This window comes from Anarhichas minor, unplaced genomic scaffold (assembly GCF_050575085.1).
Source record: "Anarhichas minor isolate MPS153535 unplaced genomic scaffold, ASM5057508v1 ptg000073l, whole genome shotgun sequence".
NCBI lineage: Eukaryota > Metazoa > Chordata > Actinopteri > Perciformes > Anarhichadidae > Anarhichas > Anarhichas minor.
The window spans coordinates 8,758,605-8,784,569 of record NW_027466519.1 but is presented as its reverse complement, the minus strand read 5'-3'; the positions used below and the strand labels follow the sequence as shown (position 1 = coordinate 8,784,569).

Here is a 25,965-nt window from a genome sequence, read left to right as displayed (position 1 = left end):
ATTACATGATGTAGTACAAAACAGACAAACGTAATCATGATTTAGGAATGAAAATAGCAAGTGAATGAATACATGGAGGCTGTGGCTCAGGAGATGGAGCGGGTGTCCTTTAATCACAGGGCTTCTAGTTCTGTCCCTGGCTCCCCCTGACCGCATGCTGAAGTGTCCCTGTGCTAGACAATGAACCCCAGGATGATCCAGATGGACATACCAGCTCTGTCACTATCAGTGTATGAATGTGTGTGTGAATGAGAACGTGTTGTCCGGTAAGGTAGAGAGGCGCTGTACAATTGCAGTCCAAATGAATCATTGCGGTATTACAATTTCTGACCCCAAAACTAGACATAACATAATTAAACAGAAGAAACTACAAAGACATTGAACAATGAAAATCTATTAATTATAATGAACTATAGTTAATAAAAAAGTTCCATTTAATAATATCGTATTTTACAGGCCAGAGCTTGAGACACACAAAAAAACAACTCAAGGCCTATACCTCTTCTTCTTTTTTTTAAGCTTTCAACTGCATCTCACAGTCTTCCTTAGCAGATGGAGTTACTTTTTGTTAAACTACAGTACTGTTGCCAAGGTCATAAAAAAAGAAAACACATGTAAATGATCTTTAAGTTATTTGCGTCGTCAGTTCATTTCCTGAGCGCAGCAAAAGTGTTGGTCAGTGTTCAGATAATAAAAAGGAAGTTAAAGAAATAAATTGTCAAGGAAGTCGTTGAAATGAGGAAGCATCAGCGCTCCACCACCTCACTATGTATAAGCACACAGACTGACTGTCAATGTGGTCCAGCTGGAAAACACAACCAGGATAAACTGTGACTGTTTTCATGTGGTATTGACAGCATGTTGTTTTGTTCGTCAGGAGCTGGCTGAATTTAAGATGATCTATTCACATGTTGCTCAGACTGCTGGCAGTTGATATACTAAAGGACTGAAAGAACCATACAAGAGAAGGATCGACATTCTGGAACTACTTCCCCACATCGTATACAGTAAGTGCAGTATTTGTGTTTCCTTAAGATAGACTTTTTGGACTTCACGGTTCCTTGTTTCAAGAATTACCCCACTGACAGAGTTTTCCTTCAAATAAAATTGATATGGGACTCAGGAAAGGACTTGTAACATGCTGGATGGGGACTCTAAAAAATACAGTTTGTCCAGGTCTTTAGCTGTGGTGGAAAGTAATAGAGTACTGTACTTAAGACCAATTTTAGGTACTTTACTTTAGTATTTCCTTTTCTGCTACTTACTATGTCACTTCACTTCAGACAGAAATATTGTACCTTTATCTCCACTACATTTTTGAACAGCTGTCGTTACTTTGCAGATTAAAATCTAACAATAAAAACACATCAGAAGCTTATAAAATACATTAAAGAGGGAATCAGGGGTTTATACCCTTACACAAAAGTAGTGTCTACATTTGAGATGTCTATGAGTTCCAAGCAGTTGGTTTATTTTAAATAACTGTTTGAAACCAAAGGGAAAAAAGGTATGCAATATTTCACAAAATATATATTGATGTGTTTAGAACAACTTTGTCTTTGCTTCTTCTTTGCCAACCACATTATTCATCTCACAACCCGCCAGATTTCTGTTTTGACCGTTTAGAGGAGGTTGGCAAACAATGAATTAAGCTACCTAACTGTAATGGATGAAATAGAATAGAACGATCCAATGTTTGCCATGGGTCCTGATTTAAAGGCTCTACAAAATATATGGAATTAAATAATATAGTATGATATAGTACAGCATAGTAGAGTATGGGATATAAAATAAGATATTCGTAATAAGTGCAAAGTAATAATAAGAATAATAGTAGTATAACATAACATTTCTATTGTAATATGATATAGTAAGGTACAGTATGTATAGTATGGAATGCTTTATATTAAGGTAGTTGTAATTTGCGTTAGCTAATAGGGTACTTATAAGTCCTAATAAGACACTTATTAACATTATTATGCGTTAGTAAGACTGAAAGTGTAAATAATAGCATCATAACATTTATAGGTACATATAACAAACTTGTTAACAGTTTTTACTGGATTGTAACGTTTATAAAAGCCTTCTGAGTTTCTTATAATTGTTTATAATAGCATTATAAACTGATTTATAGAGTTTAACTAAGTTATCTTCTATGGCATTTTTAATCCTTTGCTAAGCTTTTTTGTTAGGGTTAATACATCCTTTATTATACACTTATTAACAGTTAACTATACTGTTCACAGCTCCCCCATCTGGAGTGAGAAATATGTGCTGTCAAGGTTGATAAAATGTGGAGAAAGAATTATATATAAACCAAGAATTTTAGGGGTAAAGCACAAAAACAAACAATTATTTTTTAAACTTTCCATAATTTTCACGCAAATGGCAGCCACACGGGGTCCCAAAGAAAATGTTCTTTAAAACAAATGGGCCTCTGAAAAAAATTGGGCAAAAATTAGTACAACATTGAGGTCAACTTTTGTATTGGAAAATACATTTTGAAAACATGATTTAAAACATCACGAATCACATCAACAACAACAAAATAGTTTAATTGTAAAATATTTGTAACATATTTTCACTTTTACAATGTGTGTGATTAAAATCTAACTGAAGTATAATTCCAGTCATATTTTACATTTTTAAGTTCACCTGTTTGATTAGGAACTCTTAAGTGGTCAACCATGACTTCCTGCTTCACTGGGGTATACAGTAAATATGAGGTGACACAGGCCAAATTCCCTTAGTCATTCATCACTATGGGAAAGATCCGAGAACACAGTGACGATGTGCGACGAAAAGTTGTTGAGCTGCACAAATCAGGAAAAGGATATAAGAAAATCTCTAAACAGTTGAAAATACCCATTTCCACTACCAGGGCAATAATTAAGAAATTTAAAGTGACGGGAGATGTTAAGAATCAGCCTGAAAGAGGACGTGTGTGTACATTGACCTCACGCACCGTGAGGAGGATGGTTCGACTGGCAAAAGAATCTCCAAGGATCACAGCTGGAGAACTCCAGAGGTTAGTTGAGTCTTGGGGTCAGAAAGTCTCCAAAACTACCATCAGACGCCACCTACATCACCACAAGTTGTTTGGGAGGGTTGCCAGAAAAAAGCCTCTGCTGTCAATCAACAACAAACTAAAGCGCCTACAGTTTGCCAAACATCACTGGGACTTTCAATGGGACCGGGTTATATGGTCAGATGAGACCAAAATCGAGCTTTTTGGCAACAAATATCAAAGGTGGGTTTGGCGTAGACAGAAAGATAGCCATACAGAGAAGCACCTCATACCCACTGTGAAGTATGGTGGCGGATCTTTGATGTTGTGGGGCTGTTTTTCTTCCAAAGGCCCTGGACATCTTGTTAGGATACATGGTATCATGGACTCCATCAAATACCAGCAGATATTAAATGAAAACCTAGCAGCCTCTGCCAGGAAGCTTAAAATGGGCCGTGGTTGGACCTTCTAGCAGGACAATGATCCGAAGCACACCTCAAAATCGACACAAAAATGGTTCACCGACCACAGAATAAAGGTTTTGCCATGGCCATCACAGTCCCCCGACCTAAACCCCATAGAAGATCTGTGGGATGAGCTGAAGAGGAGAGTCCACAAGCGTCGACCTCGGAATTTGAAGGATCTGGAGAGATTCTGCATGGAGGAATGGTCTCAGATCCAGTGCCATGTGTTCACCAACCTCATCACGCATTATAGGAGAAGACTCAGAGCTGTTATCTTGGCAAAGGGAGGCTGCACAAAATATTAAATGAAGGGGTGCCAATAATTGTGGCACATATATTTTTGAGAACACTATTTCTTTCAGGATAAGAATTTAATGTTTCTTTCAATTATGTTACTTCAGTTAAAGGATATATTTTTGTGAATATTTTGAATGAAAGATCATGAGGATAAACAATAAAGACATTTTTTCAGAGCCTGTTTTGCTCATTTTTACTAAAGGGTGCCAATAATTCTGGAGGGCACTGTATATATTCAGACTGCTGTTTGGTTTCTTGTATGTTTTAAATATAGTATGTTTTCTGTCAGAAAAGATCCTTCAGCTCAGACTGATCCCAAACTTTAGCCAACTTGCCATAGTGGACAAGCCTGAAACAGTCTCTGGCATCAAGGTCTTCTGTATTGCTCAACAGTTTTGCCCTGCTAGTATAGTATATTAGTGGTCAGATGTTGGTCAGTCTTTTGATTGGTTGGTCTGTCCAATGGTTGGTAATAAACCAGAATATCTGATCATCTACTGGCCACATTGCCTTGAAATTTGGTATTGACATCCATGGTCTGTAGTCTTGAATTTTTTTAGCCAGCCTTGCGACATGACTTCATGGATGGCAGTGTCAGTCTGTTGGTCCACCACTTTGCTTCATGCTGAAATATCTCAACAACTACTGTATGGAATTCCATAAAATGTTGGACAAATGTCCATGTTCCCCAAAGGATGAAGCCTTCTAACTACTAATACCTGGTCATTATTCAGAGCCTTATACCACAGAACACAAAACACACCGGGAACATGAATAGAAGCACACAACATTTTGATTTGATGCAAATAAAAGAATCTTAACCTGATGTTAGGGAAGAATTTCTGACCAAATTAGCTGTAACATAAATATGGTCTATTTAGAGAAAGCAGGGTATGCTTCAGGGCGTGTATGCTTTAGATCGTGGCTACCTCGTTCCTTGGTTCCTTCCAGTCTGGTAGTTGTCCGTGTTTTTGTTTTGGAACTTCAACCTTTCACAGTGTTTTCAGTTCATTAAAGTTAATTGTAACATTTTGGTCGCCTAACATGTCTTGTTCAGTGTTCGGTTGTACTTAGCTTCACCTGCTCTTGTCACTTCTGGCTCAAGAAAAAAAGAAATCAAAAAAAGAAAAGAAAATGGCGACAGCCGAAATGTCAAACTAATGGCTTCAAAACAGTAATCCACAAACCAATGGGTGACGTGACGGCGACTAAGTCCACTTCTTATCTGTAGGCTCATTTGAGGGTGATCCTCTGATGATCAGTTGGTCTGGCCGATGTGAGTGTCATCATGTTCCTCTTTGAACCTAATCTCCATTTTCATTGTACAAGTTAAACATCCCTCATGCAGAAATAGTGTACTCTGCTCACTCTGTAAATATACTGTACAATTTTTCACATTAGCGATTTCTGATTTCAGAGTAAATTAATCTTGACTTTTGCTTTTAGGGTTAATTGATCCTTTGCAAGAGGACTTCCTTAAGGGAGCCACCATCCAGAAGACACCATGGCTGACACGGTGAACGCATTGCCGTTCTTCTATGGCAACATTACCAGGGAGGAGGCAGAGGAATACCTGCAGCAGGCCAGCATGGGTAACGGCATATACCTGCTAAGACAAAGCCGAAACTATCTCGGAGGCTTTGCACTGTCTGTGTTGTATTCAGGCCGCTGCTACCACTACACCATAGAAAGAGAACCCAATGAAACATATGCTATTGCTGGTGGGAAGAGCCACAAGACCCCCGTGGACGTGATTGACTACCACTCGCAGGAGATGGATGGCCTTGTGTGTCTGCTAAAGAAGCCCCGCAACAGGCCCAAGAACATGCAGCCAAAGATTGGGCCGTTTGAGGACCTAAAGGAAAAACTGATCCGGGAGTATGTAAAGCAGACATGGAATCTGCAGGTTAGTTTCAACTCTATCTTGTAAGGCTGGAAGGTCATTTAGAACAGTGGTTGTCCATCTTTTTCATGTCAAGGACCCCTCAATTGATACACATTAGGTTACAGACCCCCATTTGATAATTACTCGCTTCAGGGACCTCCATCTGAAAATATTTGAAAATAAGACCAGAATACTAGTTGTCAACTACATTACATTACAGTCATTTAGCAGACGCTTTTATCCAAAGCGACTTACAATAAGTGTATTCAACATAATGGAGGTATAATAGTCAACTACTAGTCACCAGAAGTCACAAGTGCATCTCCTTTTTTAAACAAGCATTTAAGAGCATAAACCAGAGTACAAAAGTACAGTGCAGAAACAAACTAATTCGAATACAATAAGTGCAACAAACTAATATGTGCTCAACTACAGTTGAGGAGATTACCAAGGACACTCTTATGACTCTTACTCACATTGGGCTCACTTCTAAATGAATTAAATAATGAAGATAAACTATTTCCCACATTCCTGGGGACCCCCTGGAACTCTCTCAAGGATGCCTGGGCTCCCCGGACCCCTGGTTTCGAAGCTCTGATTTAGAATATGTACAATGTGAAGATGGATGTGTACAACAATTTAGGCAAGGCAAGGCAAGTTTATTTGTATAGCACATTTTAACAACAAGGCAATTCAAAGTGCTTCACATAAAACCATTAAAAACATCAAAACATAAGGCAAAAGAAAAGGAGACTTAAAAACAATTAAGAACATTGATTGAAACATTAAAAACAGTCATTAAAACACTAAAAAGCAGTGTAAGAAATAAAACACGAATTACTTTGGTGAATACAATGTTAATATCGCGATCGTTGTGATGAAACTTTTCCGTACAAAATTTCACGAAATTCTAAAAAAAAGCTGACCATGAAACAATTTAATTTACAACTTTTGACTTGGTTTGAAATAAAGTTAACCAAGTGGACCTGGTGATACTTTTTTTTCCCATCAAACTGCCATTTCCAAGGTTAAAAATTACAAAGGTAACACATCAAGATTTAGATTATCTCTGAAGGCTTGTTTTTTTTAACCAACACGTGTCCATAAATAAGTGGCCATAACGCTTTTTTTAGTAACTGCCTTATATTTTCCATGAACACGGCGGATTCAAAAGTATATCCCCTAGGAAGCAGATCAGAGCCGAATCAGCCCTGAATATGTTTACTGACAACTTCAATTTGGTAAACATAAGTAAAGATGAAAACATTTGAAGAGGGTACTATAATAGTACTGTTGAGAACACATCAGAAAAAGCTTGGCCTGCATATTATTTTATTATAAGCGCTTGCTCATAGCTCGTGTGTGTGTGCAGGGAGCAGCTCTGGAGCAGGCCATCATCAGCCAGAGGCCTCAGCTGGAGAAGCTCATTTCCACCACTGCACACGAAAAAATGCCCTGGTTCCATGGATCAATAACACGAGAAGACTCTGAGCCCAGGCTTCAAAATGGCTCCCGTACAAATGGAAAATTCCTGTAAGTATTTTTTGTTAAGTGTCTTTGTACAGCTGTATAGGGAGTAACTGAACAGAAACCAGTTTATTATATTGTTCTGAAAGATGTTCATTAACTGCTCCTAGCAACTGTTACCACAACTTCCATGTCGACTGAAAAAGACATCGGCAGGAGGGATATTTCTCCCATTACTAACTGGTCAGGGCCGAATAAAACAAAATACATCCATCTCCCAAACCAACGTGTAGTTAACATTGTGCAGCGGTCATGTCTAACGTTGTATCATGAGTTCAACGTCAAATGACAGTTTGGTTTAAGCAACAAAGCCACTTAGTTGGGGTAAAAAAACATCATGGTTTAGCTTAAAATAAGTATGGTTGTAACATAACCCTTAACTACGGACGTAATGCCATGTGACTCAATGGCGTAGGGTCCTGTGACATAACATTGTCAGTTAAACTCAACTTTTGGTTTGTCCCGGGAAACGAACGCTGGTCCCCTGAGTAAATGTCCTGTGTTTGTAAAACGCATCCACCAACCCATTGGCAAGAGCCTATCTGCTTAATTCAGTTAAGGATCAGGAATGTATTCATTTTATGGCCCGGCTCTATGGAATCACACAGAGCTTTTCCCCTGCAGGTACTTAACCTGTAGCCTGGGACTTCTCCAAACCTCAGAACCATGTGAGGCTTTGATACAAGCTTCTTCCTGAATTGATACTCTAGGCAATTTTAGTTAGTGCTTGGTAGATAGACAACAATGGAAGACTAGCGCTGATATTGTTGTTATTAATTTCTTTCAAATTGACCTGGAATATGCCTAACAGTGGAACGATAGGCAGAACCCACAGCAATGGATAAACTTTATGTTATGTTTTGTCACAATAGACCAAGCTTAAATTGTTCCATGTTTTTTTTTACAATACATGTTGTCAAATTTACACTGATGTAGAGTCAGTGACGGTTCCACACACTAGTGAGCCAAACAGCTGCTTTTAGTTTAAAATGAGCTTCTCTTGAATTAATTCTTATTGGTGGATTTTATTGTTTGTCTTGACTGTTTCAGCTCAAGTTCTGATGTTTTTTCACAGAAGCATCTGAGAAATGTGACAAAATGTGTCTATAGGAAACATCTTAAAAAGCACCAAGGAAAAATTAATTGTGTACTGTTTGCTGAGGGCTGCAATATTCTGTCTAGGACAGATCATTATTATCATTATTGCTATAATGATTTACTTTAGTGACTCACTGAAGTCCGATGGAGACACTATAGAGATACAACATTACCAGTGCAGTGTACCAGTGCTGTTATATAGTTCTGCTTTGTAACAGTCTTAGTGTTGAAATGAAAGTAAATGCTGCAAAATCCAACATCTTAAATTAACAACTACAACAATTGCTTAACATTCTATCACATTCAACACAGTATGTTAGATGTTCAAAACGTGTCTTTTGCTTTGCTATTTGAACAAAGCAGGTGTAGAGTATCTGGCAGCTGAAACTTCTGTTGAGAGTGGTCTCGACTGAAGAAACACAGAAGACACACACACACACACACACACACACACACACACACACACTGTGGTTTCCGCTTTGGCAGTTTGCAAAGGACTTCCTGAAGTAGCCAAACAAGAGGAAGAATGACAGCAGGGCGAAATGTGACTGTACTGTCCCTTTTCTAAGCATAGAAAGAAACGATGTGTTTCCACTGAAACACAGCCTCACATTCTGATTATAGCTTTAAATACATTTGAACGAGAATGATCCAAATACTATACCCACGGTTAGAATATTCTGGAGTTACTTGCAAGGTTTTGGTTCTGGCTTCCAAGAGTAGCCAACAACAGCTAACAAAAGCACCATTATAATTGTACGGCTACATTTCAATTTATTTATAATATTTTTATATTTTCTCTCGTTTTAGATTATAATTTAGATTAAAAAAAGAGACAAGCGTAGTTATAAATAATGGCACACAGGCCATCTATTTAAGTTCCTGTTTAGTGTGTGAAACTGTGCTCTTTTTCATTACTTTTCTGTCAGTTCTTCTTCAGATCCTAATGTTTGAACATACTTAAACCCATTTATCAACCAGCAAGGTGCAGCTGGTGTACTATTTGTTACCAGGTGGGGTTAAATACTATTTAAACATGACCTGGTGGCAAATATCAAAAAGTAAAAAAGAATAATATCATTAACATTTGTTTCAAAACAAGGTTTCAAGGTGCATTACAGGAGCTAAAACTATATATATAAACAACAGTAACAAATTGGATAAGAGGGATGCATTAGTAAAACAAACAAGGCAAAAATTGAACTAGGTAATTGAAAAGTACAGTGAATATAAAATAAAAAAACACAAAGATGTAGCTGTTAAATTAAAGCTGTTACAAGCTTGAAATGGTTGTTTAGAAACATCTTTAATCCTCCAGTGATGACCCAAAACAAAAATGAATAAATACAAAAACAAGTTAAAGGAGAGTTTTCTAGCTTTTAATATGAATCCCATTTCTTCTGTAAAGTCATGCCTACTTAATCATTTCTGTCTTGGTAAAGCTGTTGAAAATTTGCATTTTGCACATTTAGAAATGGTTGATGTCAAACAATTAGCAATATATGCAAATATAGAGATAGATAATACATGAGAAAATACTATACGTTTTTTTTCATTGTGTGACAGAAATAAATAGGAGTTTTTTTCAGCTTGGTGTTAAGATTTACATATATTTTATTTTAAGTTTACCAACTGCTCTTGCAGCAGGTTGTGGCCAAACATGTCAACATGCTATGAGCAAATGAGAGTAATTCATAACAATATGAGAATTATTGAAAGCTGTCATTCAAAGGTTAACATTTGGATGCATCCATCACAAAAAGGCTCAAGCCATGAACATTGATAAGCAGTACAGAGGTAGTAAAGTCACAAAAAAGAGGAGATATAAATAGTCTTGTCATTTCTACCCGACAGACTCCGCATGTCAAGCTTTTTTTGTAACCTCAATGCATTTCCTGTATGGTTTATTCTTCATCTTTGTACTGATGGAATTGTTGTGAAGAATGAGTTTTGTCCTTTTTATAATACATTTTCACTGTATATTTCTGAGGCATTTTTTGCCAGGAACAGTTTAAACAGGGTTTTCAGTTTATATAATAATACATTTAATAATATATAAAAACATTTTAAAAAGACTAATTTTTGTTGGATTTTGTTATGCAAAATGTCTTCAAAGTAATGAAATATACAATCCCTTTAGTGAAAATGTAATTTTTGATAACAGCAGACTAATGGCACATGACTCCAACGATATATATATTCTCATATATTGTGTTCATACCTATGACAAAATTCAAAATATGAGAAATGTGGTGTATGCGGCAAGTACTCCTAAATCACGCATATAAGCCACTGAAGAACACATCTGCTACAAGTGGTTCTTGCATGAGGCCCAATGTGCTTGTGGTTTAGCATATCTGATCAGTAGAAATGCTACATGAGTTAGTGCTTTCATTTATTGTGCCACAAGTGAGTTTTTGTGTCATGGCAAAACCACCATTTAACGCTCAGTGGATGGCGTAAGAGTGTTGAAACCTGAATCTGTTGCAATGGTTCATTGGAACTTGTGTGTTGGTGTTGAGCATCCCTCTTGACAGGGATCTTTAAAAACCTTGCACTCATGGTGATGTGTGTATAATTCATAGATGTATAAAGAGAACTGGATACGCCCCTGTTCATTCCTTTAAATTTGCTCAGAGGCGCATGAAGCGAAAAAAGTTTGACTTTCGAGTGAAAAATTCTGATGAAATGACTCTGATCTTGCGTCACTCTTCCGCATCCATGGGCCCATAGAGCAAGCATGCTAGCGCTTTCTTTAACCCGTCTTCCTTCCCTCAGTCCAGCCTCGGTATCGGGCTCATTCACATGAACGGAGGAAGGCAAATTAACTGTGGATTCGGCTATTAGTGCATTTTACTACTTTTAGGACCTACTGATTTGAAAAAGGGCTTTTAAAGTAGGCCTATTACTACTGGGAAATCACTGATACAGACGTCTCTTTCCCAATGTAAGGCTGTGGGAAAAAGCCTTTTTGGGCCCAATGGTGTCACATGATGGTCCTGAAAACTGTAATTCCACTATTTGGCCACTATGTAAAGTTTGCTTCAAAACCCGGTGCTCTTCCTGGGCGCTTGGTATAACTGTACTGGATTACAACCCAGAGTCTCTGTGTACTAATGACACAACGTACTGTGTTATGGGTTGTATTATATAGAGTTTATGGAAGGACTCCAGGTTGGATTAAATATACTGTTCAGAAGAAACACAGATCTCTCACTCATTGTTTGCATTTCTGAGTATGGTCATGTGAACTGGACTTGCACACACAAATGGCACCTTTGGCACCTCACAAAACATCATTCACATCTATGAAGGAAAAGATACTTGTACTATGTTCCCTCCAGAGAAGGACCTTCACACCTACTAATTGATTTTCTTCTTCTTGTGAGTGCAGGATCCGACAGAGAGATTCGAATGGATCCTATGCCCTGTGTTTGCTCCATGAACGACAAGTCATGCATTATCGCATTGACAGGGACAGGACTGGCAAGCTCTCAATCCCAGATGGCAAGAAGTTTGACACCCTGTGGCAGGTAAACAAATGTTTTTTATATTTCTGGTCATATTCATGTGGGTATTTAACAATGACCCTCCGGATCAGGTTTAGGGTTTCCCAGCAGCTGTCTGAAGTGTTGCTCAGTGTTCTTTCAGAAATAAAATGATGTATTTCATGGTTGTTACAGTTTTGTTATAGTTCATGCTTTCTCCACATTGCATGGAATATGCAGTATATCTGGTAGAGAAATACCAACTCCATTATTTCATTTCATTATCTTCAACTTTGAAAAACACTACATGAAAGTTGTGTGTAATTGTAGAACGGAAACCCCTCCTTAAAAGAACAGTTCCTCATTTCTTGACAAACAACAGTGTATCTATCCATCTAGCATCTCCAACTATAGGACAGGTTGTTAGTTACGTGTTGGTCTCTGTACAGGAATGGTTCCAAACCTGGTTAACTCACAGTGATGACAAGGCCTCAGGGAGCTGCACATAGTCGCTGCACCCTGTTTTTGTCTAGAGCTAGTTTCAGCATGCTAGACTCCCCCCTAAAACCATAAATTATAATTTTTCAACAAAAACGTTTTGGAGGTGTTAGCAGGTGTATTTGAACTTTGGACAGAGCTAAGCACGCTGTTTCCCCCTACATTCTTCATGCTAAGCTAGGCTGACTATGTCCTGACACCAGATCTGTACTTAAAGGCTCAGTGTGTAGGATTTAGTGGCATCTAGCGGTGAGGTTGAGATTGTGTATTGTGACGAGTGTCTGATACATAAACGTCTCTCTCTTTGCCACAGCTGGTGGAGCACTACTCATACAAACCAGACGGTCTGCTGCGAGTGCTAACAGAGCCCTGTCCAAGACCTGACGGAGAAATTGGTAAAAACTCTCTAACACTAATTAAACGTATCTACAGTAAGACTGTCATACAAACAGAATGGTGCTGCATATGAATTAATATCTGACAACTCAAAGTGTAGGAATATATTCAATTCACATTTGAGACATGCTGTGTTCCTAGGGATGATAGGACGGCCACTACTCCCACGGGACCATCCTGGATTAACGTCTGCCATTGTAAGTTGTGTGTGTGATGTCAGTAAAGCATTTGCATATTCTCATGGTTCCGTGTCTACAGTATGTCTAAAAAACAGGAAGTGAGGTTATCCACTCCTTTATGTGTCTCACCTAAGGGACATTGACATAAATATAGATAATGAATAATGAATAAGAATTTCATAGTTTGATTGAAACATGTCTGTTCACACTCTTTGTATGTGGACGGCTAATATTTAAAGAGTCGGTTCACCAAATCACAAAAATAACTTTCTCACTTCCCTCTGGTGGTATTTGTTCCTGCAGATAGTTTTGGTTTTGTTTGTAGGCTACATGTTTTCAGAGATCACTACTTTAACCCCAACATCACATACTAATATGTGAGCACAAATTCACAAGTGGTACACACAGAGGACTCTTTTGAGGACTTAATTTGACCTTTTTAAATTACTCATAGGCTACTTTTGATTTAATCATTTGTGTACATTAAATAACAGGACATAATGTTTAAAAATAGTTGACATTTTAACACACGTTTAAGATCACACTACGTTGTTCAAAAGCGAAACAGGCTAAAGCTGGAGAAGGGAGTTATTTAAGTTACTGGGAGGAACTTTTAACTGGTTATAAAACAGTCTCAAATTAATAATCAAAAAATATTGATGCCTCTATTTGACCTTCATGAGTAAACAAGACCATCAGCGAGAATACTGTCTATTTCTATATAGGTATTCTTAATGCTTGTCATCGATGCCACCTGCTGCGGTAAAATGAGAGTTTGTCTAAAGGGAGTCTGATGCTTAAAAACACTACAACTTTCTTCCACAGGGATCACCAAAATCAACACAAAATGAACATTCCTTGAAATTTTTTTATTAAATCTATTGATTTGTGTACATGGTCACGAATTTTCAAAACAAACTCTATTTTGATGCTTTTTATGCACTCTGGCACCTTATTGACATGCAAAGTAGCCTACATCTCTTAAATATTGAAACATTTTCATAAACTTTCCAGATTATTCATGAATTCTGATTTTAAAAATATGTTCGCTGTGCCACTGTAACTTGTGTCACTCAGGGCTGACCACCAGACCCCCCTGAGCTGGCGACAGCGGCCTAAGAGCGTGTGCCATAGACAGCTCCGGCCCAGTTTAACACAGTGATGATCATCAATAACTAACTAAACTTAACGAACTAAAGTTCGGATAATTTGGTGTTTTAATTTGGTCTAATTTTAGCAATTATGGGCTACTCATATTTAGGCTACAGTGTAAAAGCATCAAGATTCAAGATGTTTATTGTCACTCTGGTTATACAAGTATATCGTGTGAAAAGCTTTTGCTGGGAGGGTTCATAAAAGAAAGAAAATAAATTGTTCTGCTCCGACTCAATGTCGACTCTGTGTCTTGTATTGGGCTTTGCAGTCAGCTAAACTCTTCGTCATACTTTTCCTCCAAGGAACAGACCAGCGTGTTGTATATGGACAGGTTTTAATATGAAGAAGTGTTTAGCTGACTGCAAAGCCCAATAAAAGACACAGAGTCGACATTGAGTCGGAGCAGAACAGTGAAATGGCATTGCCACTCAGAGGGCCAGAAAATGCAGGATGGATAAAGATTCTATTGCACAATCACTCCAGTACAACAGAGCCATGTTGTGACAAAACCAGGAAAAGGAATACGTTACTTCCTGTCACATGTGCCACATATATAGTACACTGGCGAATAACCATAACACTTTACGTTAACAAGAGGTGGCAGTAATTCCCACAAATAAAATACAAGTCATTACATAAATAGTGAATATAAAAAGACATAAAAAAAGAATACAATAATTTCCAATATCTTTGTGTATGAGTAGCACAGGCCCATTCATCTCTACTGAATCTCAAAGAAAGACACTTCCCAAACCTGAACCAAACCTCTGTCTACATGGATAGACACCACTAGAAGGGTAGTTTTTCAAAATTTGGGTGAACCAACTCTTTTATTTTTGTCTTCCCCCTCACATGAATACTGTACAGTAAAATGAATATGGGAATGTTGCATATACTGTATGACCAGTGTCTCTCTACTTCTTATAGTTTGCAATTGAATGAGTCAGTAAGCAGAGACATAACGTTGACACATCCGTGTTTGGAGCTAACCTTTCTCCTGAATCTGTTTCTACTGTAATGATCACATGCATGACCACAACATTACCAGGTCGCCCTCTGATAACCTTCTGACATTTTGTTTTTTAGCAAAGTGCGGCAGGTGGAATTCTCTCCAAACTCCTACCTGGCATAAAAAAGGTGCACTAATACTCCTCATAAACCTATTGGTCACAGCAACCCCCTTAACCCTTCCCCGTGTGTGATTTTGCTTCAGTGTGGGTTGCTACTTGCTAACTAACACATCACATTGTCCTTGCGCTCCTTAAGCTTTTCTTTATTGCGTCCCCTCTCCATCCCTCTGACAGATCAGAGCAGATAGTTTTAAAACTTGAGCTGGAGTTTGTTTGCTCTCCAAATAGTTGGCCTACTTATGATTACAATCTAACACCATCCAGAGGTCATTCACTGAATTACAATCTGAACCACAGTCAGCCTTGTGCTGTTTCCTACTTAACAGTCCCTCCTTCAATATGAGCATGTCAAGACCAGACATGGCATAATGGGTCCACATGTCTGTTTTATTCCAAAGGCTCCTCCACATGTTCTTTTGACCAAATTTAGGAGACACAGCGGCTGCATCCTTTTAAGAATCCTTGACCCCAATATCCACTGTTCACTAGCTTTAGTTTAGTTTGTTGGGAAAATCTTTATTTTATGGATTTTGAACAGCCTTGTCAGCCTTTTATGATCTATTGGGTTCTTGAAATGTGGAATTGAAAGGAGGGGCCCCTGACATAAATTCTGTTTGACACTTTTGATGCCTTGCTTTGTTTTTTGAGTTTAGGATTTCTAACTTTTATAAATACAATTGCAGAACAATAGATTCATCTTTTAATATTGTTTACAACCTAGTCACTGATGCTAGATATTCAAAAGATACCAAAGCATGTTGACATCCAACAAAGAATTTTTGTATGTTCACATATTTGTTAAAGCAGGGGTGTGGGACCTACTGTATGTTTCAATGTGAACAGATCATTGACATCAAGCTGTATAATGTGGTCCCAGGGAACATTTGGACAGTAAATCTGTTACTTAACATCCACACCCCTTCTTTGAATGCATATGAATGCAGGTGTTAATCCCATGCATTTGTTCTCTTCCATAAACCCTTTTGTATGGACAATCATACAATGCCCCATTTTATAAACACAATGCATTACAGTGATACTGACTGGTGACAGACTGCTGATGAATGAAAACATATTCAATGTGTAGACTTTTTACACATACTTTGATTCAGAAAGAAACTTTTTCTCCACTTTAGTCATGAATGAATGGATTCTGAATTTAACATCAAATTCTAATGTTTTTAAGAATCCCTCTTTATTGAACCTAAACTTTCAATATCACTTTAATACAAATTCCATATAAAGTGTGGCACCCTGCTTAATTCACTCGTTGCACATTACATTTCAGCAGTGCACCATGTATATATATGCTTTATGTGTTTTCACTATGTGTGTTCTCTCAAACATTGTCTCTCCTGATAAACTGATAACAGAACCGGGGATCTCGATCCAACATCTCAGATAATCTCAACCCTTATGAAACCAGCGTGCCCAATAATCAAGCAGGCAGCAAAGGTAAAGTATACACTTAAAGCACACCTTGTATTCAACAGAAAGTTATATGCTGTCGTTCAGTTGCAATTGCTAACTTGCTAATATATTAGTACTAGCTTCCCTGCAAACTCTTTTGAGTGTCTGCCTGCTGTTACTTGGATTTTTGTAGAAATGTACAGATACAAACAATCAGGCAACTCTTAATCTGCCGTCCAGCATATTTAACATTCAATACATTAGGGAAGACTCGGATACTTCCTGCAGATAGAAATGGATGAAAAGGCACGAAAAATTCCAGGATGCCTCTGCGCAAATGTTTACCACTGTCATTCCTCTGAGGAGGCCATGGATTAGAATGAAGCTCTTGTGGACACTCTCTCCACACACCAGCGCTGAAAAGCCGACTATCTACCCATTTAACACACTGTGGTAGAAGGAGCTTCTTCACCCTGGATTGTATGCACCACTGCAGTGGGCAGCCCTAACCTTTCCAAGCACTCCCGTTCAGCGTCCAAGCCCACAGCTGTTGGCCTATCTCCGGGAAGTGGAGGATCGCCCCTTCTAGCCGAGACAGTGCATCTCTGCGCCATGCATAGTCGGGAACCATGACACCACAATGATCATTAGATTCTCTTCCTGAATGCTCGCTAAAAGGCGTAAATCAGTGGAACTGGGGAAACATGTTTTGGGCCATGGTTGGTGAGAGAATACATCCACTCCTAGAGTATGTTCTTGAGTGCATTCTTGAGTGCCGCCAGCTTGTAGCCTTCTCCGCCGCTGTGTGAAACAAGTGGTCGTTCCCTACAGCACATGGGAAGGCTGCCTTGGAAAGTGTGGTGCTGACCTTCGTGCTGAAAACGCCTGACAGCTTCAGCTTTCAACTCTGTGTGTCTGAAACCTGAGTCTGACACAGGTGATGCTGGGATATCACCACTAACTCGCCCTGATGGGTGAGAGGTGGTTGATAATCCTTTACGGTCAGTAACACACATCTTAAAAGAGGATTTGTTACTTGTGAAAAAGTGAACTGCTTCGTGCAGATGAGCTGTGGCGCTCTGGGGAAGTGGTCCAAACAGGCCATTGGGGGGCCATATGAGACCATCCATCAACTCCCGTCTGATCTGGGGGGGAAGCTGCAACATGTGGAGCCAGATGTTCTTTACTTCTTCATTTGTTGACTGCTTGAAGCTGGAAAAAAATGGTAGCAGAACAATGGTTGCACGGCTGTTATATGTCGCAAGTTAAAACAAATATTGGCTGATATCTATGTCTCAATTTCACTTCACATATAAGTGTGCATACTGTACAAGACTAATGTGTCAATCACTCCATCACTATTCCTCTAATGTGACACGGCCATTTCTCCATCAGAGGCCATGCCAATGGACACAGAGGTATATGAGAGTCCATACGCAGACCCAGATGAACTGAGGAGTTCTACAGTGAATCGCAACCAGCTCTTCTTGGAGGACGGAGAACTGGGCTCTGGGAACTTTGGTACAGTCATGAGGGGCATCTACAAGATGAAAAAGTATGCTAAATCACATAAAATCAAATTACATCTATACAAACAATCCAACATCTCCAATTTAATCGCCCCGTGTGTCGTGATACCATGATTATGGAATGCCAGACTTATGCAGATTTTACTACCCCAACACGTTTCCCAAGATCCTAAAATAAATCCCAGTTCCAGCTATCCAAAGACACCTTACAATCTCAAAATGCCATGTATCATAGCTTCATTAGACAGATCCAAAGGCCTTTTATCTTTGCTGGGATTTAAACAGAATCTGAACTAGGATTTCCATTATCACCCTTTTTATTGACTCTATTAATTGAACCAGCTTCAATCCGATAAAAACCCAACTGGTTCTAATATTACAACACAATTATACTATCACAAAATGCAGATGATATTCTACTGTACATAACCAAACCATCAATCTCACAGCTATTTGACCAGTTAATGAAGTATTCAGGCTACACCACCAAGTGAAAAGGTTAACAACAATGAATTGGGGAGCTGAGGTTGTGAGTTTACCCCTCAAAAAAAGCAATCAGAACCAAAAAATTATAATTCATAGGTTCATAATACTCAAATGTACATCAAAACTGTTTTGCTTCTTGTATTCTTTAATACTGGCCTTTAACAGATGCCTGTCTAACATGCTTTCAGTGTAAAGGATGGGAGTATAAATCTACAGTCTTCATATATCTAATTTATTAAGAGAACATTTGAATAAAAGATAATCCAAACAACAACTATGCCAGACAGACTCGAAATATACTGTACTGTCACAAACTGGCTCAGTGAATGTGACTCAAAGGTTGTCCACCCAAGGTTATACTTACAAACAAAATGTATTAAACTAAGGTCAACTCAATTTCAGCAAATGAAAGCAATGCATGGCATATGTGCTGTGGAGGTGCTGAAGGTGCAAAATGAGTTAACACATGGGGCAGTTGAGCTTAATCAAGTTGACGATCCCCCTTTGTCAGCCAATTGCCTACTGAGGTTTGGCAGGACAGCTTCCAAGACAGTGGGAGAGGCGTCTCAATTTATCTTGAGAGCTGATTCCTCTCTCTGTTGCATCTATCATACCTCCCACTTCTCACTCTTGAATCCTCCTCAATGCAAAGGATCATGTAATAGACTTCAAAATATCAATCTGCCCAACCTTTTTGATTAATAGACTCAGTTTGTGTAATTGTCTTATTGTATTCTAAACCACACGTTGTGTTCTAGATCATATGTTGATGGTCATTTTTTATTTTGGGTAAAAAATGAGGCTTACTTACTTACATATCCTAACCCTACCCCTAACCCTCCCTATGTATTAGGACTGAGAAGCCAGTTGCAGTCAAAATCCTGAAGAACGATGATAACAACCAATCAGTACATGAGGAAATGCTGCGAGAAGCCAATGTTATGCAGCAGCTGGACAATCCTTATATCGTCCGGATGATTGGTATCTGTGAGGCAGAGAACCTCATGCTGGTCATGGAGCTGGCTGAACTGGGACCACTCAACAAGTTCCTGCAGAAAAACAAGTATGAACTCCAACCGGATCTCGATCATTCTCTGTAACGAGATATTTAACTGACCTTGCTTACAGCAAGGTCAGTTAAGTGGTTGAGTAAGCTAGAAAGTGAATGAAGAGAAGGCTATTCGTTTCTGATTGTTTCACGCCGGTTACGTTCTAAAACACAAATAAACACACCTCACAAACCCGGGACCTCGGAAAGCAGGTTTAGTAAACTCTGAGCCTAACCCTGAACTCTGAGTTGACTAATCCCGAGATGGAGAACTGTGAGTTCTTGGTTTCAGAACAACCGATCACAGTTTGTTCAATCAACTCTGAGTTTGTTCACTCTGAGACGAGCTTGTGTGTGGTTTAATGAAAATAAAGCTCTGATACCACAATTCACCATGGCAACAGGTACATAAAAGCCAGAGCCTCCATTTTAATCCACTGAACAAAGAGATATTAATGCATGTAGGCTACATGTGGACTGTGCACAGTTATCTTTAAAAAAAGAGCCTGAGTAGGGGAAGATGTCAAAAAGAACACAATTAAGTTTAATTCAGTTCCTTAATGGATGATGAAGTTTTATTAGTAAATTAGGCTGTAGCCTATATTACCTTTTAAATATATTTGTTCAGCTTTAATCTGACCAACTGAAGATAAAACCTATAGTTTAATATTTAAAAAATATATAGAGATCAATAGACATAAGAGACTTGACTGTAAGCTCACTATCTGATCCAGTAATAACGTGTTTGGTGATTTAAAGGTTAAAATACAGTGGATGTTAAATGTTAGACATCTATTTAGATCTTGGCTTATCATCATTTATTTCAGCAAACGTCAACAAATGTAGTCAGTTTAAACACAAGTAATAAAAACACATTCAGACTATACGCAGCCTATTAAACAAAACTCACTTTGAAACTATATTCTGTAGATTCAACAAAATACTTATATTAACATATCATTTCCAATATAATATATATTTCCATCAGTCACAGCTGACATTAACTGTGTACACAGAGTCACAGGTTTCATATTCATATCAAAAAAAGAACTTCCACTCGTAAAAATAAGTGGAATTATCTGAGCTGAGGGCGATGATGCTGATGCTGAGGAACACATGAATGTGAAGGCAAAATAGATTGATACTTCAGATTTTCTTGAGAAACAAACTAATATCGAACCAGGATTTAGATTCTGACATATAGTAAACCTCCGCTAAATAATGCGCTTTGATATGGACTGAATGAATGAAACAGCATGTTTGGCTCTGTAAGAGGGAGGAGACAGAGAGAAACCTGACAGCGATTACAGTAGTACAGGCAGGGGCCGGGGTCTCTGCAGATACAGGCAGCACCACACACTTAGTAGGTCATAAGTGATGATCATTCCATTCATTGTTTTTTATGAAATTGTTGCTTGTTACGGCTTTAACAATGCAACGATTTACATAGCATTTCCATTTTCTTTGTTCATTCTTCCATTATTATGAAAAGCTCTAGAAATCACCTTCATTTTTTCTTTGTGTCCTCAAAAAACTGTTCCACTCATAATTATATAATATTGCTTAGGATGAGCCTTGGGCTCATTTTAAGATGGCAGTGAAGCAAACATTTAAATTATAATTAAATTATACAAGCCTCTCAACGGCTCTCAACATGGCGACGGCTGAGCTGGCGAGTCGCAGCTAATGGTGCTAACAGTGCAAACTACAGCAACAAGTGCTGACAAAGTTAACAGTGTTTACTGGGGGCGTCATGAGCTAGGAGCACGCTAACATGCACATGCCCGGCTACGTAAGCAAAGCAATAATTAGAATAACAGTTCCTTTGATTGATCATCTACAGGCAAACAACCATAAAGAACCTCACTGAGCTGGTCCACCAGGTGTCCATGGGGATGAAGTACCTGGAAGAGCATAACTTCGTCCACAGGGACCTTGCTGCCAGGAACGTGCTGCTGGTCACGCAGCACTATGCCAAGATCAGCGACTTTGGTCTCTCCAAAGCTATCGCTGAGGAGCAAAACTACTACAAGGTAACAGCACACAGTGATGGAAACAGCTTCTTTGTTGTTGGTTAAGCATGAAGCCCACCCAGGGCATTTCCATGGCTTATTATTCAGTTTGTCTGTTTTTTTACAGCGAAATTGTAGAGTAGGGCAATATGGCTAAAACTATAGCCTAGATGAAATGGTTTCTTTTTTTCTATTTAATTAATGTGAACCAGCTTTTAGTGTTTTAGAGTTGCTAAGACCAGTATAAACATTTTTTTCATTCAACATTATATAGCTGTTCTGATAATGTCTGTGTAGCACTGCAACTTACTGCTCTTAGTGAACAACACTGAAATCCTCCAAGCAAATTGCTGCAAAATGACCAATAACATGAATTCATAGCCACTGATGTTGTGTGTATGTGTCTCCTCCTCCAGGCCAAAGGTCACGGGAAGTGGCCTGTGAAGTGGTACGCTCCTGAGTGTATAAACTACTTCAAGTTTTCATCCAAAAGCGATGTGTGGAGCTTTGGGGTGCTCATGTGGGAAGCCTACTCGTATGGACAGAAACCATACAAGGTAGAAACTCCTCAGCCATGACAACACTTATTTCACATCCAGTCACTCACTCACTTATTTATTTGGGGTAACAGCAGCAGGTGTTCAAACTTGCAGAAGTAGAAGCAGATTTTTTAAAATGTTTTTATTACAGCTGTTGTTTTCTCAAAGGCATCATTTAGAACAAAACACTTCAAGACAATAACGTTTAAGTTTGTGGCTCACTTATGGTGATGTTAAATGAAGTTTTTTGTAAAATGTTCCTCTGCTTCCGGCTAATGTTATTAACCTATTGTGTCGCAATCCTGTAACTTTAAGGTAATATAATGAGCACTATAATAACTAGTTTTCTCAAGGAGGAATGCAAATAAATAATAAAATCCACTGATACTTTTTACAACCAACTCAACCATTTTGCATCATTCCTTTCAGAGGTACTGAGCAATGTCATCAGGCGTCCCCTTCTAATCTGATGTTTGACTGTTCACAGGGATTGAAAGGAAATGATGTCATGCAGATGATTGAAGGTGGGAGACGTATGGATGCCCCAGTGAACTGTCCACCAGAGATGTTTGACCTCATGAGGACGTGCTGGACATACAAGTAAGTCGTCGCACCGTGATGGCTGGACCAACAACACACTCCTACACCAGATAGTGGTCATGGTTTGATAACTACTTGCTGTTTTCCTGTGTTGCAGGGTGGATGAAAGGCCTGGATTTAAAGTTGTTGAGCCGAGACTACGAGAGTATTATTATGACATTGCACAGTGATTCTTCCCATGACTGTTATGAAGTTATGCACAACCATCTGTTGATGAGAAAAACTGTATTAACTCATGTATGAATGATTGGAGATGATTATGAATTACACATGTTGTTGTAAAATATTGACTTCAACTGGAGGATTACCTTCAAACTTTTAAACATCGACATATATTATGCAAATTACATTTATTTTATTACTTTTGACTTTTCTTGTTCCTTCCTGAATGTAAACAACATGGAAGTTGTAATAAACATACACGTCTAGCTTATTGTATGAACAAACAGTCATGTTACAGCTAACAAACTCCACAGCTGATTCATTCGGTAGATAGTGAATATCTGCACCATTGCAATGTCATTACAGTTCAACCTACACTCCTGGAATCTCTGAATGATGGTCTGATTGTTTCAGTGTAATGGAGAGATAAGACTAGAGGGTGTTTCTGTACTCGTGTATGAATAAATTCCATCACTGTGACTGATCATTAATGCTAACCTGCCAGCATATTTGACAACATATGGACAAAGGTGCTGTCCAGGAAACCTTTCAAGTTTTTGGTTTTACTTCAAAACCCTCATCAGTAACAGGCAGAGGTGTCAGGAAACATCAGCTAATAAAATGGATTGATTGATTGATAAAATTGTGTTCAGAACACCAAGATGGATCGTTGTCCTAAAATACGGAACCGGAAAAACTGCCCAACAAAACCCTCAAAAGATCTCGACAAAAAATGTATTTTTCAAAAGTGACCTTCAAAAATATTTGAAAAGTATTTAAAACAATTCTGTCACTATTACTTTATCACTTCATGGTGGGCTTTAAGGACCAAACACATACAAACCCCTTTCCAAAATGCAATTGTAAAACACATACAGAGGTGAAAACCCAAACATTTCTAGAAGAAATAATGTATTTCTATAATTTAGTTTGACATCAAACTAGTAGAGAACCCTAACAGCCATTTATTTACCAAACGCTAAACCCCCACTAGAGGGCTGCAGCAGGATATAAACATGTTTGTTTTTTTAAACTTCTAAATCTAAAGAGCATTGGAATAGTTGAGATGCTTCTTGGCTCTTAAAACAAATGTTGCTAATAAAACTGAATTAGTTGGCTCAGTAAACCAGAACTGCAATTTTTAAACTATTTTGTATTTGAGACCTAGCTTAATGTGAATAATTCCACTATGACAAAAAAAAACGAGATGAAGAATGAGTCCAGATGTGTATGGGGAGGTCATTCGGATACAATCCAATTGATGTATTTTGAGCAGTCAGAAGTTTTTGATGAGTTGTGGAAAACTGCAGGTGGCAGCAGAGTCCAAGTGATGTTAAACTGAAGCCCCAGAAAGAATGTTGTACTAACAGAGGGGCTGCCTAGGCCAAAGGGTTAGTCTGTTCATCATTGTTTTTTCTGAGTGCTTTGAGTGCCACTGGCTCAATTCCAGATATTTTCTCAAATTGATGAAATATACCCCAAAAACTATATTTCCCAAAATGAAGGGAAAGCAAAAGTTAACTAACAGATATTACATTTAGGTTTAATCGTCCACTTTAAAAAAAGATCACACTAGCAGGCAGTTATATTCTATGATATGATGAAAATAATAATGTCCCAAGTTGTGCATTTAGGACTACTAAATGTTCCATTAACATCCATCTTTTTATCCACTATAGCCAATGGCTATAGCAAAATGCCAAGATGAGTGTTTTTAGAGATCCAACATGACAAAGCCACAGAGCTTTTCTGCATCAACCTTCTTCCTGATGTGCTCAGTTAGATACCTAAAGCAGGTTCCGGTGTAGAGGGAACTTACCTTAACCTAACTGTTATGGCTTCATATGTACGCTTCAGTCTGCTCAGGAATCTTTCCATGACCTTGGACATTACGCATCAAAGTGAATCTTGCTTTTTATCTCTTTTGTCCAATGTGTTGCCTTTTTTTAATAGAGGAATAATTAGATAATTGGAATATTGTCTTAAAAGTAAAGAAGCCATTTGAATCCCATTGGCAATACTAACTCTGCACCGGACTTTCATTCTGAAAGCAGACATTACGAGGAGGTTGTTTAACCACATTACTGCCAACTGTGACAAAGTAAATGTACTGGATGTAAATCCTAGAAGGATCTTTCTTTAACTTGAATCGTACTGCAGTACTCATGTTGAATGTGTATTTTGTATATCTCAAAGTACCCCCAGGTAACCACTGTTAGACTGTTTGCACTGTTAGACACCAGCTCACCTTCGCCATGTTGAGAGCCATCAAGAGGCAATCGAAATGCTCCCAATCTTGTATCATCCACCTTTAAAAACTGAAAAGAGGGAGCTGCATCAAAGATAGCCACACATTATGTGACTGGCAGCCTACATTTTAAAGGTATTCTGAATATGACAATAATGTTCACAAGATGACTTCCCAACAACATTCTACCTTCAATCTACGAGCAATAACAGTGATGTGCAGACTGCAATTATGTTTATTAACTAAGGTTTATGAAGAAGCCCACTTTGGAATCTTAACTCAATGCCCACATGCTGGAACTTTCAGCTGTATCTTACTGTCTTACTCAGTGGATAGAGTTCACTCAGCTTATAACTGTCTACCTTTTATTTTGTCACGTCAAGAGACTTTTCAAGAATATTCAAGGCTCATTTATTGTGATTATGCAAGGACAAGGATGCACAATGAAATTCAGTTGTAGCCCATTTATAACACAACAAACACATGACAAAGAAAACAAAACCAGTAGTACATTCCTGTCGTGTATTTTTTTTAATTTTTCATCTAAGGAACGTAAACAGCATCAACAAAAACAATCCTCTGGTCAGACAATATGGCCGACATCTTCACATTAAAAACTCAACATGTGGAAAACATCGTCCATCAACTCTGACTGTTTGAGCACCAAGCATCAAGATGTAGACACAGAGTCCTCCTCCTCTGGTTCACCAGAGTCCTGATGTCCGCCCATCAAGTGCAGCTTGATCCTGGCCCACGATGGATCCAGGTCTCTGTGAAGATGTGGGCTCCACAGTCACCGACCTCCCG

The 25,965-nt window shown here is 38.5% G+C and overlaps 1 protein-coding gene across 2 annotated transcripts; it reads left to right on the top strand.

Moving 5' to 3' along the window:
* Positions 1-751: 751 nt before the first annotated feature.
* On the top strand, positions 752-23,390 carry syk (spleen tyrosine kinase). 2 transcript variants are annotated; one of them, XM_076079605.1, is made up of 14 exons: positions 752-1,007; positions 5,215-5,674; positions 7,026-7,186; positions 11,673-11,811; positions 12,578-12,659; positions 12,802-12,857; positions 15,081-15,131; positions 16,498-16,579; positions 17,930-18,089; positions 19,403-19,612; positions 21,441-21,630; positions 22,026-22,166; positions 22,636-22,748; positions 22,846-23,390. In XM_076079605.1, exons 2-14 carry the CDS (start codon positions 5,273-5,275, stop codon positions 22,916-22,918), a joined length of 1,860 nt encoding a protein of 619 aa, XP_075935720.1. In that variant the 5' UTR covers positions 752-1,007; positions 5,215-5,272; the 3' UTR covers positions 22,919-23,390. The 2 variants fall into 2 exon arrangements, with proteins under 2 accessions (XP_075935720.1, XP_075935721.1); XM_076079606.1 differs by lacking the exon at positions 15,081-15,131.
* The last annotated feature ends 2,575 nt before the right edge of the window (positions 23,391-25,965 follow it).